Below are 16,111 nucleotides of genomic sequence, written 5' to 3'. Positions count from 1 at the left end.
TTTTTTTGAGACGGGGTCTCGCTCTATCGCCCAGGCTGGAGTGCAGTGGCCGGATCTCAGCTCACTGCAAGCTCCGCCTCCGGGGTTTACGCCATTCTCCTGCCTCAGCCTCCCGAGTAGCTGGGACTACAGGCGCCCGCCACCTCGCCCGGCTAGTTTTTTGTATTTTTTAGTAGAGACGGGGTTTCAGCGTGTTAGCCAGGATGGTCTCGATCTCCTGACCTCGTGATCCGCCCGTCTCGGCCTCCCAAGTGCTGGGATTACAGGCTTGAGCCACCGCGCCCGGCATGTGTGTAAAATTAATGTAATTTATTAGATTTCTGGTTGAGCAGGTATAAGAGGACTCTAGGGTGGAAAATTTCAACATTTCATTCTTAAAAGCAAAGTGATTTTGAATCCTGAGTTCTTAACTTCCTCACTTTGAGATGGATTTTTCTGGGTCACAGGATTTTAAAAAATGTTTTGGTAGCTTTTAAATGGTATGTATTAGTTGTACATACTTTAGTGGTACGTGTGCTATTTTGATACTTGTATATAATGTGTAAGGATCAAATCAGGGTAACTGGGGCATCAATCACCTCAAACATTTTTCTTTGTCTTAGGAACATTACAAATCTCCTTTCCTAGCTATTTTGAAATATACAACATACTTTTATTTCTTTAAATGTATCTTTGTCTAGTGCATGACAGAAATAACACTGCCATTCCATACCACTATTTTGAAGATGAAAGAGAGGATGCCTTTTAAATAATGTCACGATAGGGCCAAAGGTGATAGGACAGAATGGTTAAAAATTACATTAATTAAAATGTAAGCTGAAAGTAATTTAAATAGAACCCCTTAAATTTGTTAATATTGTTTTATATGTTTGGTTTCCTGAACCTTATTTTAAGGATGAGGAAGTATTATTTATGGGAAGGACATATTGGGATTACATGTGAGTTGAGAATATTAAAATAACTAGAAAACAAAAGAATGAATCATTAGTTATTCTCATAACTAATGATTATCTGAATGATGTTCTGTTAACTGCAAATTTCAAATCTCTACTCTTGAGATGACACTGAAATGTTACTTGCGAGGTTCTATGGTAGCAGGTTTGTATGACAGAAGCTGTTTAATCAGCTAATTAGTTCATGGTTTCTTCTATTCTGATAAACTTGGTATTAAATAGTAGAAAGTGATAACATCTTTCGATTCACTTAGGTATTTTAGGAAGTTGTAGCTTTCTTTGAGGTATTTAAAACTTGACTGAATAAAGGCTTCTCTTTTGGAGGAAAGTAGCTTTATTATATGTGAGTGGGAACCAGGAGAGGATATGAAAGAAAATGGAAGAAAAGCCGCAGAACATTAACATTTATTGAGAATCTACTAGGTATCAACTGTTGGACCAGGCTCTTTATATGTAAACCATTTCATTTACTCTCTATGTAATTTATGAGGCAGATACAATTATTAACAGGACAAAATTACTTTTATGTCTATATTGATAACCCCTATCTGTGTCTAAAAAATTAGACCGGTTATGCCACGTAATAGTTTTAAGTATTTTATTATTGGTAGTATTAAAACCTAAGTGGAAAAGTGTGGAAATGTGGTTTCCTCACCGTAGGATAATCCGACTGTAGTAGTTGAAGACCTCAGGCTCTGCACAGTGAAACATTGTGAAGACATAGAGCGACGATTCTGCTTTGAGGTGGTCTCACCAACAAAGTAAGTGGTTCTAAAGGATCTGTGATTTGCTTTTATGTTTTTATAGTTTGTCTTAAAGAACTTCCCAGAGTAGAGGAATTTGCATTTGTCTGTAATTATCTGTGCTAAAGAAGAAAAAAGTTTTAAAAATAAATTTCAATAATTAATGTTACAGATATAGTCAGATATTTATGTAACTTCTACCATTTATCCTATTCTTTAATTCCATAAAGGTGATTTATGTGCTCATATGAAAATTTTAGCTATTATGATGATGAATTGAAATCATGAGTTTCTTTGATAACTATCATTTTATATTTGTACCCAGTAGAAAAAAAAATGAGTATTTTTATGTTTATATGGTAAATTTAAGAGTTTTTTTTTTTTTTTTTAATATTCTGGGATGGGTTATTTGTTTTTAAGAGAGAATTTGTTTCATTGGCACCTTGATTTCTTCGTCAACATACTTTACCCTAAAGATACATGAAATAAAAACTTTTTTCAACAAATTATACATATTTTTTTGCTAGAAAATTATTAAATAGCAAAGTGGAAAAAATACAAAGCTTATAGGGTGTTTTTGGCATTAACTGAGTGTCTGAGAAAATATGTTATTTCCTTTTAGAAGTTGTATGCTCCAGGCAGATTCCGAAAAGCTTCGCCAGGCATGGATTAAGGCTGTTCAGACCAGTATTGCTACTGCTTATAGAGAGAAGGGTGATGAATCAGAGGTTAGTAGAGGTATTAGCAATACCAAATAATATATTGCCAAAATTCTTGATTTTAGTTGCAACATTATATGAGTATAGGTAACATCGTTTTTTATGGAAGATGATTTTATGTAATTGAAATGAGTTTTATTTTTAAAATGTGGATTTCTTTTTTTTCTCTTGATTTCACTTACCATTTTATTTCAGTATTTGTGAATGTATGTTTGTTTTAATATTTGAATATATGAACCAGATTGGAATAAGCTATTTCCCTGTTAGTGTTTTTCCCCCAAAGTATTGTGCCATTTTAGTTAATTATAAAATAATCATCATGAAAGGTATTTATAACTGAATGAAAGCAAAAAAGGGAAGCACAATATTGACTCTTAGGTGAAGGTCCCTTAAAAAGATAAGGTGAATGTGGAGACTTAGGTCATAGTCTGGCCTCATTTCTCAAAGAGCTTACTAAGAAAGTCTTTTGGGCAAGGCAGTGAGTGAGTAAATGAGTCCTGAGACATGGAACTCAGCACTTTTGGGTCATCTGGCAAGACGGTGGCATAGGCTTAGTGATAGATAATTGTCGGGAATATGGGGAATCGATTTTTCTCTAAACTGTATTTCAAAACTTACCATGGCCAACTTCCAGCTCCCAAATATAGATCAAAGCAGAACCTTTTCAGGCATGGGATTGTGGGGGGTGACTAACTTGATCCAAGCAGAAAGGCGTAGAGATGAAAGCAGGAAGTGGACCAGAAGCCAAGCTTATGTGAACTTGTCTGGGTACAAATGATGGGAACATTGACAAAGGGCATGTTGGCAAAGATAGCCCTCAATATGTCTGTCTCTAGAATCACACGTCTCCAATCTGGACCAGTTGCTCCCTAAGCCTGCAGTATGGCTGTCAGTCTGGGATTTCCTTACAAAATCATTTCTGGAGATTCTTCTCTTTCCGGTATCCCGTATCTTTCTCCTTCTTAAGAAAAACTTAAGTACTTTCTCTAGTAGCTTCCTGAAAATGAGTCATTTGTGATTCTATGCATGTCTGAAAATGTCTTGATTCTGTCCTCATATTTGATTGGTAGTTTGGCTGGATATTTTAAGATTGGAAATAATCTTGAGAATTTTAACAGCATTGTTTGTTTTTTTAGTTTCCAGTGTTGATGTTGAAGCTTTTCTTTTTAATGATCTTTTGTATTTCTCCTCTGCAGTTTCTCTGTATTTTCTGGATTGGTATTATGATTTTCTTATTTTTGTGTCCGTGTGTGTTGTTCTGCTCTACTTTCTGGGAAATCTTCTCAGTTAATCTTTCAAGTCTTCTATTGAATATTTCAGTTCTGCTAGCACATATTTAATTTCCAAGAGCTCCGTTTGTTCACTAACTGTTTATAAATATAGACCTGTTCTTTTTTCATGGAATCAGTGTTAGAGCTGTGGTTCTTAACCATCATTGCATACTATGATGTCATCACACAGGGAGCTTAAAAAATCCCCATTGCTTAGGTACCACCCCAGAACACTTGATGGAGTTGACCATCAATACTTTAACAGGCTTTCTAGGTTAGTTCCATAAACAACCAAGGTTGAGAGCTATTGCGTTAAAGGCTTCCTTTGGCTATCTGATCATAAATGTTAGGCACTAAAAACTTCTTTGGAAGCTCTGAGCACTGAATTAGGACTTTGTTGACTGTGGCCTTCACCTAAGTCTGGACCATTTGTTGAGAAACAACCATTGTCAGGGTCTTTTTGAGTCTTTTCCGCTGGTGTGATTTCCCAGAGAAGACTCATTGATCTCGCCTCACAGGTGTGAGGGACTGGTGGGGAGCTAGTTTTTTTTTTTTTTTTTAATATTCTGGGATGGGTTATTTGTTTTTAAGAGAGAATTTGTTTCATTGGCACCTTGATTTCTTCGTCAACATACTTTACCCTAAAGATACATGAAATAAAAACTTTTTTCAACAAATTATACATATTTTTTTGCTAGAAAATTATTAAATAGCAAAGTGGAAAAAATACAAAGCTTATAGGGTGTTTTGGCATTAACTGAGTGTCTGAGAAAATATGTTATTTCCTTTTAGAAGTTGTATGCTCCAGGCAGATTCCGAAAAGCTTCGCCAGGCATGGATTAAGGCTGTTCAGACCAGTATTGCTACTGCTTATAGAGAGAAGGGTGATGAATCAGAGGTTAGTAGAGGTATTAGCAATACCAAATAATATATTGCCAAAATTCTTGATTTTAGTTGCAACATTATATGAGTATAGGTAACATCGTTTTTTATGGAAGATGATTTTATGTAATTGAAATGAGTTTTATTTTAAAATGTGGATTTCTTTTTTTTCTCTTGATTTCACTTACCATTTTATTTCAGTATTTGTGAATGTATGTTTGTTTTAATATTTGAATATATGAACCAGATTGGAATAAGCTATTTCCCTGTTAGTGTTTTCCCCAAAGTATTGTGCCATTTTAGTTAATTATAAAATAATCATCATGAAAGGTATTTATAACTGAATGAAAGCAAAAAAGGGAAGCACAATATTGACTCTTAGGTGAAGGTCCCTTAAAAGATAAGGTGAATGTGGAGACTTAGGTCATAGTCTGGCCTCATTTCTCAAAGAGCTTACTAAGAAAGTCTTTTGGGCAAGGCAGTGAGTGAGTAAATGAGTCCTGAGACATGGAACTCAGCACTTTTGGGTCATCTGGCAAGACGGTGGCATAGGCTTAGTGATAGATAATTGTCGGGAATATGGGGAATCGATTTTCTCTAAACTGTATTTCAAAACTTACCATGGCCAACTTCCAGCTCCCAAATATAGATCAAAGCAGAACCTTTTCAGGCATGGGATTGTGGGGGGTGACTAACTTGATCCAAGCAGAAAGGCGTAGAGATGAAAGCAGGAAGTGGACCAGAAGCCAAGCTTATGTGAACTTGTCTGGGTACAAATGATGGGAACATTGACAAAGGGCATGTTGGCAAAGATAGCCCTCAATATGTCTGTCTCTAGAATCACACGTCTCCAATCTGGACCAGTTGCTCCCTAAGCCTGCAGTATGGCTGTCAGTCTGGGATTTCCTTACAAAATCATTTCTGGAGATTCTTCTCTTTCCGGTATCCCGTATCTTTCTCCTTCTTAAGAAAACTTAAGTACTTTCTCTAGTAGCTTCCTGAAAATGAGTCATTTGTGATTCTATGCATGTCTGAAAATGTCTTGATTCTGTCCTCATATTTGATTGGTAGTTTGGCTGGATATTTTAAGATTGGAAATAATCTTGAGAATTTTAACAGCATTGTTTGTTTTTTTAGTTTCCAGTGTTGATGTTGAAGCTTTTCTTTTAATGATCTTTTGTATTTCTCCTCTGCAGTTTCTCTGTATTTTCTGGATTGGTATTATGATTTTCTTATTTTGTGTCCGTGTGTGTTGTTCTGCTCTACTTTCTGGGAAATCTTCTCAGTTAATCTTTCAAGTCTTCTATTGAATATTTCAGTTCTGCTAGCACATATTTAATTTCCAAGAGCTCCGTTTGTTCACTAACTGTTTATAAATATAGACCTGTTCTTTTTTCATGGAATCAGTGTTAGAGCTGTGGTTCTTAACCATCATTGCATACTATGATGTCATCACACAGGGAGCTTAAAAAATCCCCATTGCTTAGGTACCACCCCAGAACACTTGATGGAGTTGACCATCAATACTTTAACAGGCTTTCTAGGTTAGTTCCATAAACAACCAAGGTTGAGAGCTATTGCGTTAAAGGCTTCCTTTGGCTATCTGATCATAAATGTTAGGCACTAAAACTTCTTTGGAAGCTCTGAGCACTGAATTAGGACTTTGTTGACTGTGGCCTTCACCTAAGTCTGGACCATTTGTTGAGAAACAACCATTGTCAGGGTCTTTTTGAGTCTTTTCCGCTGGTGTGATTTCCCAGAGAAGACTCATTGATCTCGCCTCACAGGTGTGAGGGACTGGTGGGGAGCTAAGCACTGGGTATCTTAGCATATTGTATGTATGTTCATTTAATCCTCTGGCTTCCACGTTTCAGGTGAAGTCGATCCAGAGACACTCTGTTTTAATCCTCCAGAGGATAGCTTCGTCATTGTGTTTATGTGTAGAGAGCAGTCAGTCCCCTAGTGGCATGGAGATGGGGGGGCAGCGACAATAGGATTGAACTGTCCTGCTTAAACAATCATTCCTCCTATTAATACTTTTGTGAATTGGTGTTATATTCAGTGCTATTGTTCCTTGAAGTGGCTGACCCAAGTTATGCTGTGCTTGTGTACTTAGTTCTCTAATATGGTGCAAAAACATTAGCATATAGAGAAAACTTGGGAATGAACCAACCTGATATCTATATATAATATTGACATTCTTTCCTTATATAATTGCTCATTAGCTAATTCCCATTATCAAACATGTTCTGGTAAAACAAATATTTCTTTCTTAAAATTTCGGAATAATCCTAAACTTACAGGGAAGTTTTTTTTTGAGGTGGAGTCTCACTCCATTGCCCAGGTGGTCGTGCAGGGGCATGATCTCGGCTCACTGCAACCTCCACCTTCCAGGTTCAGGCGATTCTCCTGCCTCAGCCTCCCCAGTAGCTAGGATTACAGGCGCATGCCACCACGCCCAGCTAATTTTTGTATTTTTAGTAGAGACGGGGTTTCACCACGTTGGCCAGACTGGTCTCGAACTCCTGACCTCAGGTGATCCACCCACCTCGGCCTCCCAAAGTGCTGGGATTACAGGCGTGAGCCACTGCGCCCAGCTTCACAGGGAAGTTCTAAGTACAGAACAAATAACTGTTTCCCCCAAACCTTTTGAGAATAAGTTGCCAGCATGATGCCACATCACTGCATCATTACTTTTTTTTTTTTTTTTTTGGAGACAGTCTCTCTGTCCTCCCAGATGGAGTGCATTGGCGCAGTCTGAGCTCACTGCAATCTCCACCTCCTGGGTTCAAGTGATTCTCGTGCCTCAGCCTCCCGAGTAGCTGGGATGACAGGCACACAGCACCATGCCTGGCTAATTTTTGTATTTTTAGTAGAGGTGGGGTTTTACCATGTTGGCCAGGCTGGTCTGGAACTCCTGGCCTCAAGTGATCCACCCACATCTGCCTCCACCTGCATCTGCCTCCCAAAGTGCTGGAATTACAGTGAGCCACTGCACCTGTCCTGCATCATTGCTTTCTTTTGTTTATTTTTTGAGACAGAGTCTCACTCTGTTTGCCTAGGCCAACATGAAGCGGGTCAATCTCAGCTCACTGCAACCTCTGCCTCCTGGGTTCCAGGGATTCTTGTGCCTCAGCCTCCAGAGTAGCTGGAGTTACAGGTGTACACCAACACACCTGGTTAATTTTTTTTTTTGTATTTTTTAGTAGAGCTAGGGTTTCACCATGTTGGCCAGGCTGGTCATAATCCCTGACCTCAAGTGATCCGCCCGCCTCAGCCTCCCAGAGTGCTGGGATTACAGGTATGAGCCACTGCACCCGGCCTGCATCATTACTTTAATGAGTACGTCCCACAACCTAGGACATTCTCCTGTATAATCACAGTATAGCCACCAATCAAGAAATAAACATCGATACATGACTACTATTTAATTTCCAAACATCATTCAAGTTTTAGCAATCGTCCTAATGATGTTCTTCATGGCAAAAAGATCTAGTTTACAAGTATAGATAGCATTTAGTTTTTATGTCTCTTTAATCTCTTTCAGTTAGGAGTAGTTCCTCATTCTTACCTTGACCTTCTTAATCTTGATAGTTTCGAAAATTAAAGACTAGTTGTTTTGTAGAATGTCCCTCAATTTGGCAGGAATGTTACATAAATGATATTGTGTTCTTTTCACTTTATCCTCTCAGGGGTCACATGATTTTGATTTGTTCCCACTGGTGATGTTAACTTTGATCATTTGATTCAGGGAGTGCCCTGGTGGGTTTCTCTACTGTAGGATTAATCTTTTAAACTTTGTAGGTAATAAGTATTTTGTTGAGGAGGTGCTTTGAAATGAACTTTTGGCAGCGAATGGTGTTTAGAAACCAAAATAAGTTTTTGAGTGTGTATACACATATATGTATTTACATCTTTTAAAAATACATTTATTTACGTTGAAAACCATTAGTGTGCCTGTTGATATCTCCAGGTTTGATAGGATTCATTCTGGTTTTCTCCTTTTCCATATCAATAATTCCTTTCTCTGTGTTGAGAAATCTGGCTCCCATTTGTCTTTAACATGTTTACTTATATGTTTGATCCCCCTGTATGTAACCGATATTCTGTATCTGTTGCCACCTGCCCTAATCTTCTCCTCCCAGCTCTGTGTGGGGTGCCCTCTTGCTCCGTCAGACTCTGACACCTCACACTAGGTGGCGCTCCTGCTTCGCTGCCTTCCTTTCCCTACTCAGGCTTCAGCTTCCCTTGCTGAGCCACCTCCCTGTGCAGACATGCTCCTTACCCTTCTTGGGGTCTGACAGCCTGCGCGTGGTTATGCTTCTATGTTATTGTGTTTTTCATCCAGCTCGATCCTCTCTAGAATACTGTGTACACACTCTTACCTTGTGTGGTCCTATCTAATGGCTGTTGAATAGAGTTTTCAGGAAGGGCAAGACAAGAGCCAAATTGCATTTTTATTGATTCTTTACTAATATACTGGCTTGTTAAGGTTGAAATTTTTTTTATTTATTCTTTTTTTTTTTTTTTTTTTTGAGACAGACTCTCGATCTGTTGCCCAGGCTGGAGTGCAGTGGCGTGACTTCTGCTCACTGTAACCTCTGCCTCCCAGGTACAAGCTATTCTCCTGCCTCAACCTCCCAAGTAACTAGCACTACAGGCATGTGCCACCATGCCTGGCTAATTGTTTTTTGTATTTTTAGTAGAGACAGGGTTTCACCATATTGGCCAGGCTGCTCTCGAACTCCTGACCTTGTGGTCCGCCCACTTCAGCTTCCCAAAGTGCTGAGATTACAGGCATGAGGTACTGTGCCCGACCTGAAGTTTTTTTAAACCAGAAGACTTTTTATAGACCATATCTGTCCTTGTTTAGGATCTAAGTACCACGTCTTTGTATTTGGTCATTATGGCCATATAGTGGGATGGTGGGGAGACAGAGTCTTGCCCTGTTTCCCAGGCTGGAATGCAGTGGTGTGATCATAGTTCACTGAAGCCTTGACCTTCTGGGCTCAGGCAATCCTCCCACCTCAGCCTCCTGAGGGACCACAGGTGTGTACTACTATGTCTAGCTCATATGTATGTATGTATGTATGTATGTACATACATATGATGGAGTCTCACTCTGTCACCCAGGCTGGAGTGCAGTGTCATTATCTTGGCTCACTGCAACCTCCGCCTCCTGGGTTTAAGTGATTCTCATGCCTCAGCCTCCTAAGTAGCTGAGACCACAGGTGTGCACCTCCAAGCCTAGCTAATTTGTATGTATGTACGTATTTACGTACATATGATGGAGTCTCATTCTGTCACCCAGGCTGGAGTGCAGTGGCATGGCTCACTGCAACAGCCCTTTCCCAGGTTTAAGCAATTCTCATGCCTCAGCCTTCTGAGTAGCTGTGACCCACAGGTGTGCACCACCATGCCTAGCTAATTTGTATGTTTGTATGATATGTATGTATGTGTGTATTTACACTTGTATGACGGAGTCTCACTCTGTCACCCAGGTTGGAGTCTCACTCTGTCAGCATGATCTTGGCTTACTACAACCTCTGCTTCCCGGGTTTAAGTGATTCTCATGCCTCAGCCTCCTGAGTAGCTGGGATCACAGGCGTGTACCACCATGCCCAGCTAATTTTTTTGTATTTGTAGTAGAGACAGGGTTTCACTGTGTTGGCCAGGCTGGTCTTGAACTCCTGGCCTAAAGTGATCCACCCGCCTCAGCCTCCCAAAGTGTTGGGATTACACACGTGAGTCACTGTGTCCAGACATAATATTTTTAATTATTTTTTAGAGACAGGCTCTTGCTCTGTTGCCCAGGCTGATCTTGAACACCTGGGCCCAAGTGATCCTCAAGCTGCAGCTTCCTAAAGTGCTTGGATTACAGATGTGAGACACCGCTGTCAGCCAAAAAATTAACTTTTTGTCAATCAGCTATCTTTTACTTTTTTCCTCTTTTACCTAATATCCCTTGAAGTTTTAAACATTATATGTTCTGTATTTGATTCACTCAGTAGTTATAATTATGTAGTTGATCTCTTCTTTAGTATTTATATAAGCTCATACCTTTCCTAGTTACTCACTGCAGTAATTAAAATAACTTGCTTTATCCCTGAAAAGTCTGAAAAAAAAAGTGACTAGCTTAAAGTTTATTGAACACCTTGGAAAAGTGTGGTATAAAACAATAATTTATTTCATTCTTGAGTTTTAATAATCCCTTACCTGTTACCTCTGTCTCCACCCTCCATGTTAAACTAGTGTTCCCCTTTCTCTCTGTCTTCATTTTCTGTACATATGTTCATTGTGTCATTTATTATATATAATTTTAAATGTTTACGTTTCTCCCCACTAGAATAAAAGTTCACTGATGGAAGAACCTACATCTTTTTATCCTTGAATTTCTAGCTAGAATATTGCCTGGCTTATGCCTGTAACAGGCCTTTAATTTATTGATTGGAAGTTTTAGTTTGGAGCATGTAGTGTGCAACAAAGTATTTCAATCTTTTTTTTAAAAAAAACAAGTAATTCTTAATTCTTTTAGAAGCTGGATAAGAAATCATCTCCATCCACAGGAAGCCTAGATTCTGGAAGTGAGTCAAAAGAGAAATTATTGAAAGGAGAAAGTGCGCTTCAGCGGGTCCAGTGTATCCCTGGCAATGCCAGCTGTTGTGACTGTGGCCTGGCAGATCCACGGTGGGCCAGCATCAACCTGGGCATCACCTTGTGTATCGAGTGCTCCGGAATTCACCGGTGGGTAGACCTGCCCAGGATTAGAATGTCTTCTTTTGGATAAACACAGATTGAAATGGTCATGTTTCATTTGTTAGCTGCCCTTTTCCACTGCCCTAATTTAATCACCAGTTTGTATCTTTGTACCTTTTAAGAAGTGGTTAAAATCCTGGTTTGTAAAAGCTTTTGAGGACTTTGGTTCATCATTCATTACTAAACAGAAGATATGTCCCTATCTGTGTGTGTTGAGGGCTTTGTTAGAGCCTGTGTCACATTAGAACAGAATTTGCACAAATATGCAAATGGAGACTTGATAGTGATGCGGTCGTCTTTTTTCCACTTAGGAGTCTTGGGGTTCATTTTTCAAAAGTACGATCTTTAACCTTGGACACCTGGGAGCCGGAACTTTTAAAGGTAAAACAACAACAAAAAATTTTGCTTTAAAATTTTCGTATTTTCACATAAAAAAAAGAGGAATAAATGGAAATGACAGAAGAGGGATGTCATAGAAGTAATGGGACCTCAAAGGGGCTCATGGTTAAGGAAAAGGAGAGAGGCTGGTGTGGTGGCTCACGCCTGTAATCCTAGCACTTTGAGAGGTCGAGGCGGGCAGATCATCCTTGAGGTCAGGAGTTTGAGACCAGCCTGGCCAACATAGCAAAACCTTGTCTCTACTACAAATACAAAAACGAGTTGGGTGTGGTGATGGCCATCTGTAATCCCAGCTACTCGGGAGGTTGAGGCAGAAGAATCACTCGAACCCAGGACGTGGAAGTTGCAGTGGGCCAAGATCACACGCCACTGCACTCCAGCCTGGGTGATGGAATGAGACTCTGCCTCAAAAAAATTAAAATAAAATAAAATAAATAAAATAAAATAAAAATAGGAGAAAAAGGGAAACCATTCTCTTGCCTGTGAGAGTGCTCTTCCCAGACTTTACTCCTGTTGTTGGGTCCAGAGAGCATTTTAATCCTCTTGTTATCTCATCCCAGGCCTTGCCCACTCCCACGTCTCACCTGTCCCAATACTTTAACCTCTATTCTCTAGATAGTGGTAATGTCATCGTAATGTCTGTTAGTGTCCCTTTTACCTACATATGATTTTTCAGGGAAATGGTTTGGGTGATCTGCTGTTGGTAAAAATGTTTGTTTTTGTGGTCAAGCCTGGAATTGGGCAAAACTAGAAGCAATAAGATTAGCCAAGACGGTACAGATATAATTTACTAGCGAGGCAAGGAGAGCTTGAACAGAATTAAAGAGGTGAGTAGCAGATGGAAAGGAAAATCTAGAAGAATTTGGAACATATGACTAGGAATTGTTTGTTATCTGAAGACAGAACCCAACCCAAAAAGAGGTAAAAGTTCAAAAATAATTACCAGAAAGTTGTAAATTTGATAGATTTGCATATTTCTAGGAACTAGACGTGAAAACTGAAAAGAATAGATACTTAATTTTTAACTTACCGTCCTAAGACTGGCTAGTACTTACTGTATAGATAATGCTTTGTTGTCATACTTCTTGCCTTACTGTGGACATAGAGATAGATACAATAGCTGTGATATGTGGCTAGATAGATACATAGATAGACATGTAGAGAGAGAGAATGACTCTGGTGGGGTTGATAATCTTCTAGGGGAGGTAGTTTGGTGAAGAACAGCAAAGTGATAATATTACTCTCAGTTCTTGTTTCATTTTGTTTTAATATAAAACTTCTTGGTAGAATAAGCAACTGTAGAATATGCAAGGGAATTAGTTACCTGTACTTGCTTAAAGGACTTTTAAATTTTAGCTTATTTTAAGGTCTTTAATGTATAGCTTATTTTTCTATTTTTTTTGCCAAACAGCTTATGTGTGAGTTGGGGAATGATGTTATAAATCGAGTTTATGAAGCTAATGTGGAAAAAATGGGAATAAAGAAGCCACAACCAGGACAAAGGTACTATTTCACTTGTCTGTTTCCCCCTAATTAGGAATATAGCTATGATTTTTATTTCACTGTAGTGATTCATTTATAGCATTGAGACAAAGTGTTTAAAAGCAGTCATTGCCACTTCTGTTCAAATGTTGGCTATCTCTTTCTTCGGTATGTTAATTAGATAATTATATTGCATTGAACAGATAACCAATGATAGTCTCTAGGGTAGAGAGAGCTTAAAAATTAGGGCTCTACAAGGCCGGGTGCATTGGCTCACGCCTGTAATCTCAGCACTTTGGGAGGCCGAGGCGGGCGGATCACGAGGTCGGGAGATCGAGACCATCCTGGCTAACCCGGTGAAACCCCATCTCTACTAAAAACACAAAAAGCTAGCCGGACGAGGTAGTGGGCGCCTGTAGTCGCAGCTACTTGGGAGGCTGAGGCAGGAGAATGGCGTGAAGCCGGGAGGCGGAGCTTGCAGTGAGCCAAGATCATGCCGCTGCACTCCAGCCTGGGTGATAGAGCGAGACTCCATCTCAAAAAAAAAAAAAAAAAAAAATTAGGGCTCTACATAGGAATGTAGAAACCCTTAACAGTCAGTTAAAGCAGACCAAAGTTCTGTCCACGGCAGCAGCATTCCAAAAGGAGTAATCTGTTCATTACTGTCTCTAAGGATCAAGTTTCTGTTCATCTACAGTGGATAATTTTACATTATTCATACTTAATTTAGCAAAGATTTATTAATCACATAGTTTATGCGTGGCATTACAGTATCGAAGAACTAAAGATGCTAAGTGTGCCTCCGGAAGGGGAGAGTACTTGATTGCTGTGTTTGAAATTATTCTTCCAATTCTGTAGAAGGAGGGCTCATTGAATGCAGTGGCTAAGAGTTGGTACCTGCAAAGCACATGATTTTTGTTGTTGATAATGATTTCATTCTAAGTCTTTATGTATGGCCAATTGTATTTAAAAGTTATTGCTGTCTAAACCAGTATCATTTAAATCAGAATCTTAATTATTTACTAAAACAAGACTGAGTTATTTCAGACCTTGAAATAGCCTTCTATTTTAACCAAAGACCTAAACTTTTTAAGGGGATATAAGTAAAAAGTATAAAACAGATATGGCATTTTATGATGGTATCATAAATTAGAAGTTTATTTTATTTCTTCTTAAGTTAATAATGCTATATGTTGTTTTAAAGTGGTCTTACGAAAAATTATGGCCATCAGTAGTGCTAGTTCAGTATGTGAAATTATTTCTTTGAGTAAAAATGAAAATAAAGTTACTTTCTATAAATGTTTAAGTTTTTTTTCTGGTGATGTTTTCTACTCTGCAAAAAGCATGAAGGGAGTATAGAAATGAATAGCACAGAAATTAAGAGAAAGGAAGAGTACCATATTAATATTTGTGATTTTCAGTTAGGTTATTGTTTATATTTCACTTGAGTATGAAATCATAGTTCATTAGGTATTTGGAAGGAAAACATATTATATATATGTATAATGTCACAGATTCAGTTTTAACCAGTATTACATTCAGTGACTTTGTTTGAATATATTCAATATATAATGGCTTGTTTGGTATTAGCCATGCTAAGAGATTAAGCAAAATATCATGACATTTTTATGTATATCAGACAGGAAAAGGAGGCATATATCAGAGCAAAATATGTGGAGAGGAAATTTGTGGATAAATATTCTATATCATTGTCACCTCCTGAGCAGCAAAAAAAGTTTGTCTCTAAAAGTTCTGAAGAAAAGAGGCTGAGCATTTCTAAATTTGGGCCAGGGGACCAAGTCAGAGCATCTGCCCAAAGTTCAGGTATTGCAAACTTTCTTACTGTGTCTATAGCTGTTTTCTTAAGCTCAGATCACTTTTATAATCCCTGAACTAATAGCCATTGTTGTATTTTTTAATGTTAAACCTGTTCCCTTCTGCATATTCTAAGAAAAACTGAATTTCTATGTCTTTAAAATAGTGAACTTGAAACAACGCCATAATATTTCACCTTGCTAGGTAATATGTATACTCTAAGGAATGAAACTGCTGAAAATGCAAGGGGAGATGGGCATTGTAACCTGACATTGCAAAAGCCCTAAGTATCTGATTAACTACCTGATTTCCTTCCTGTTTTTTCCTCCTAAATTTTTTCCCAGTAACGTTTTTTCCTGCCCTTTTCCCTTCTTATGGCCTGCTTTGTGCTTTGCTAACTTGCATGTCCCCAGTGATTGCTGTAAATAGCGACGAGGCCAGGCGGGAGTCTCTGTTTTGTCCTGATGAGCTAGATTCACTCTTCTCCTACTTTGATACTTCTTCAAAACTGCGTAGTAGTAAGTACTACTCTTGTGGAGCATTCCAAGTCTGTGCCAGTGGTCATTGTGCGGTGTGGCCGTCTCTGTAGATGTTACCCATTGTCTGAGAATTACGCATTCTTACAGTTCATATCTTAAATTAAGCTCTTTACTACCCCTGACATATTATGGAGTAATGAGATGTGTTACAACTCTGAAAATAAGTTTATTTTCAGGTTTTGTGATTGATTTATATCTTGATAAGCTAAGTGTTGAAAAGGGTTAAAATTATATTAAACACATTCTACTCGTGGTGCCTGAGTTCATGTTGATGTGTAAGAGCTCATTTTAAAACCTTGTTTGTGGGAGATTGTTTTCTAAATGGCATGAACTTTAATCATTAGTTAATTTTTCTTTAAAACAGTCAAAAGTAATGACAGTGGAATTCAGCAGAGCTCTGATGATGGAAGAGAATCTTTACCCTCCACAGTGTCAGCCAATAGTTTATATGAACCTGGTGAGTTCTGATGAAACTCAATATTAATTGGTTTTGTTTGCTGAAAAATGCATGTGGTAAATGTCTACTCTTGATTATATATATATATATATTTT

General features: G+C 38.4%; 1 protein-coding gene and 1 long non-coding RNA gene across 3 annotated transcripts in view; one reads left to right on the top strand and one right to left on the bottom strand.

Moving 5' to 3' along the window:
- Positions 1-16,111, bottom strand: part of LOC108530514 (uncharacterized) — an 82,401-nt gene that overhangs the window by 39,037 nt on the left and 27,253 nt on the right. Inside the window, exon 5 of one of the 2 annotated variants that reach the window (XR_001885865.1) lies at positions 1,734-1,818. The exons of the other annotated variant lie outside the window; for it this stretch is intronic. This is a non-coding gene — a long non-coding RNA (uncharacterized LOC108530514). Of the gene's footprint in view, positions 1-1,733; positions 1,819-16,111 lie in introns of those variants that run through there. 2 annotated transcript variants of the gene reach the window in all.
- The window catches only part of ACAP2 (ArfGAP with coiled-coil, ankyrin repeat and PH domains 2), a 186,118-nt gene that overhangs the window by 148,242 nt on the left and 21,765 nt on the right, over positions 1-16,111 (top strand). Inside the window, 7 exon segments of the mRNA XM_017873479.1 lie at positions 1,614-1,714; positions 2,319-2,424; positions 11,104-11,312; positions 11,636-11,705; positions 13,135-13,226; positions 14,845-15,029; positions 15,924-16,016. Of these exon segments, the coding sequence (XP_017728968.1) occupies positions 1,614-1,714; positions 2,319-2,424; positions 11,104-11,312; positions 11,636-11,705; positions 13,135-13,226; positions 14,845-15,029; positions 15,924-16,016 (856 nt within the window).

Source organism: Rhinopithecus bieti, unplaced genomic scaffold, assembly GCF_001698545.2.
Source record: "Rhinopithecus bieti isolate Rb0 unplaced genomic scaffold, ASM169854v2 scaffold_5626, whole genome shotgun sequence".
NCBI classification, from domain to species: domain Eukaryota; kingdom Metazoa; phylum Chordata; class Mammalia; order Primates; family Cercopithecidae; genus Rhinopithecus; species Rhinopithecus bieti.
Note: the sequence above shows the minus strand (reverse complement) of the source record. Positions and strands in the feature narration are given on the sequence as shown.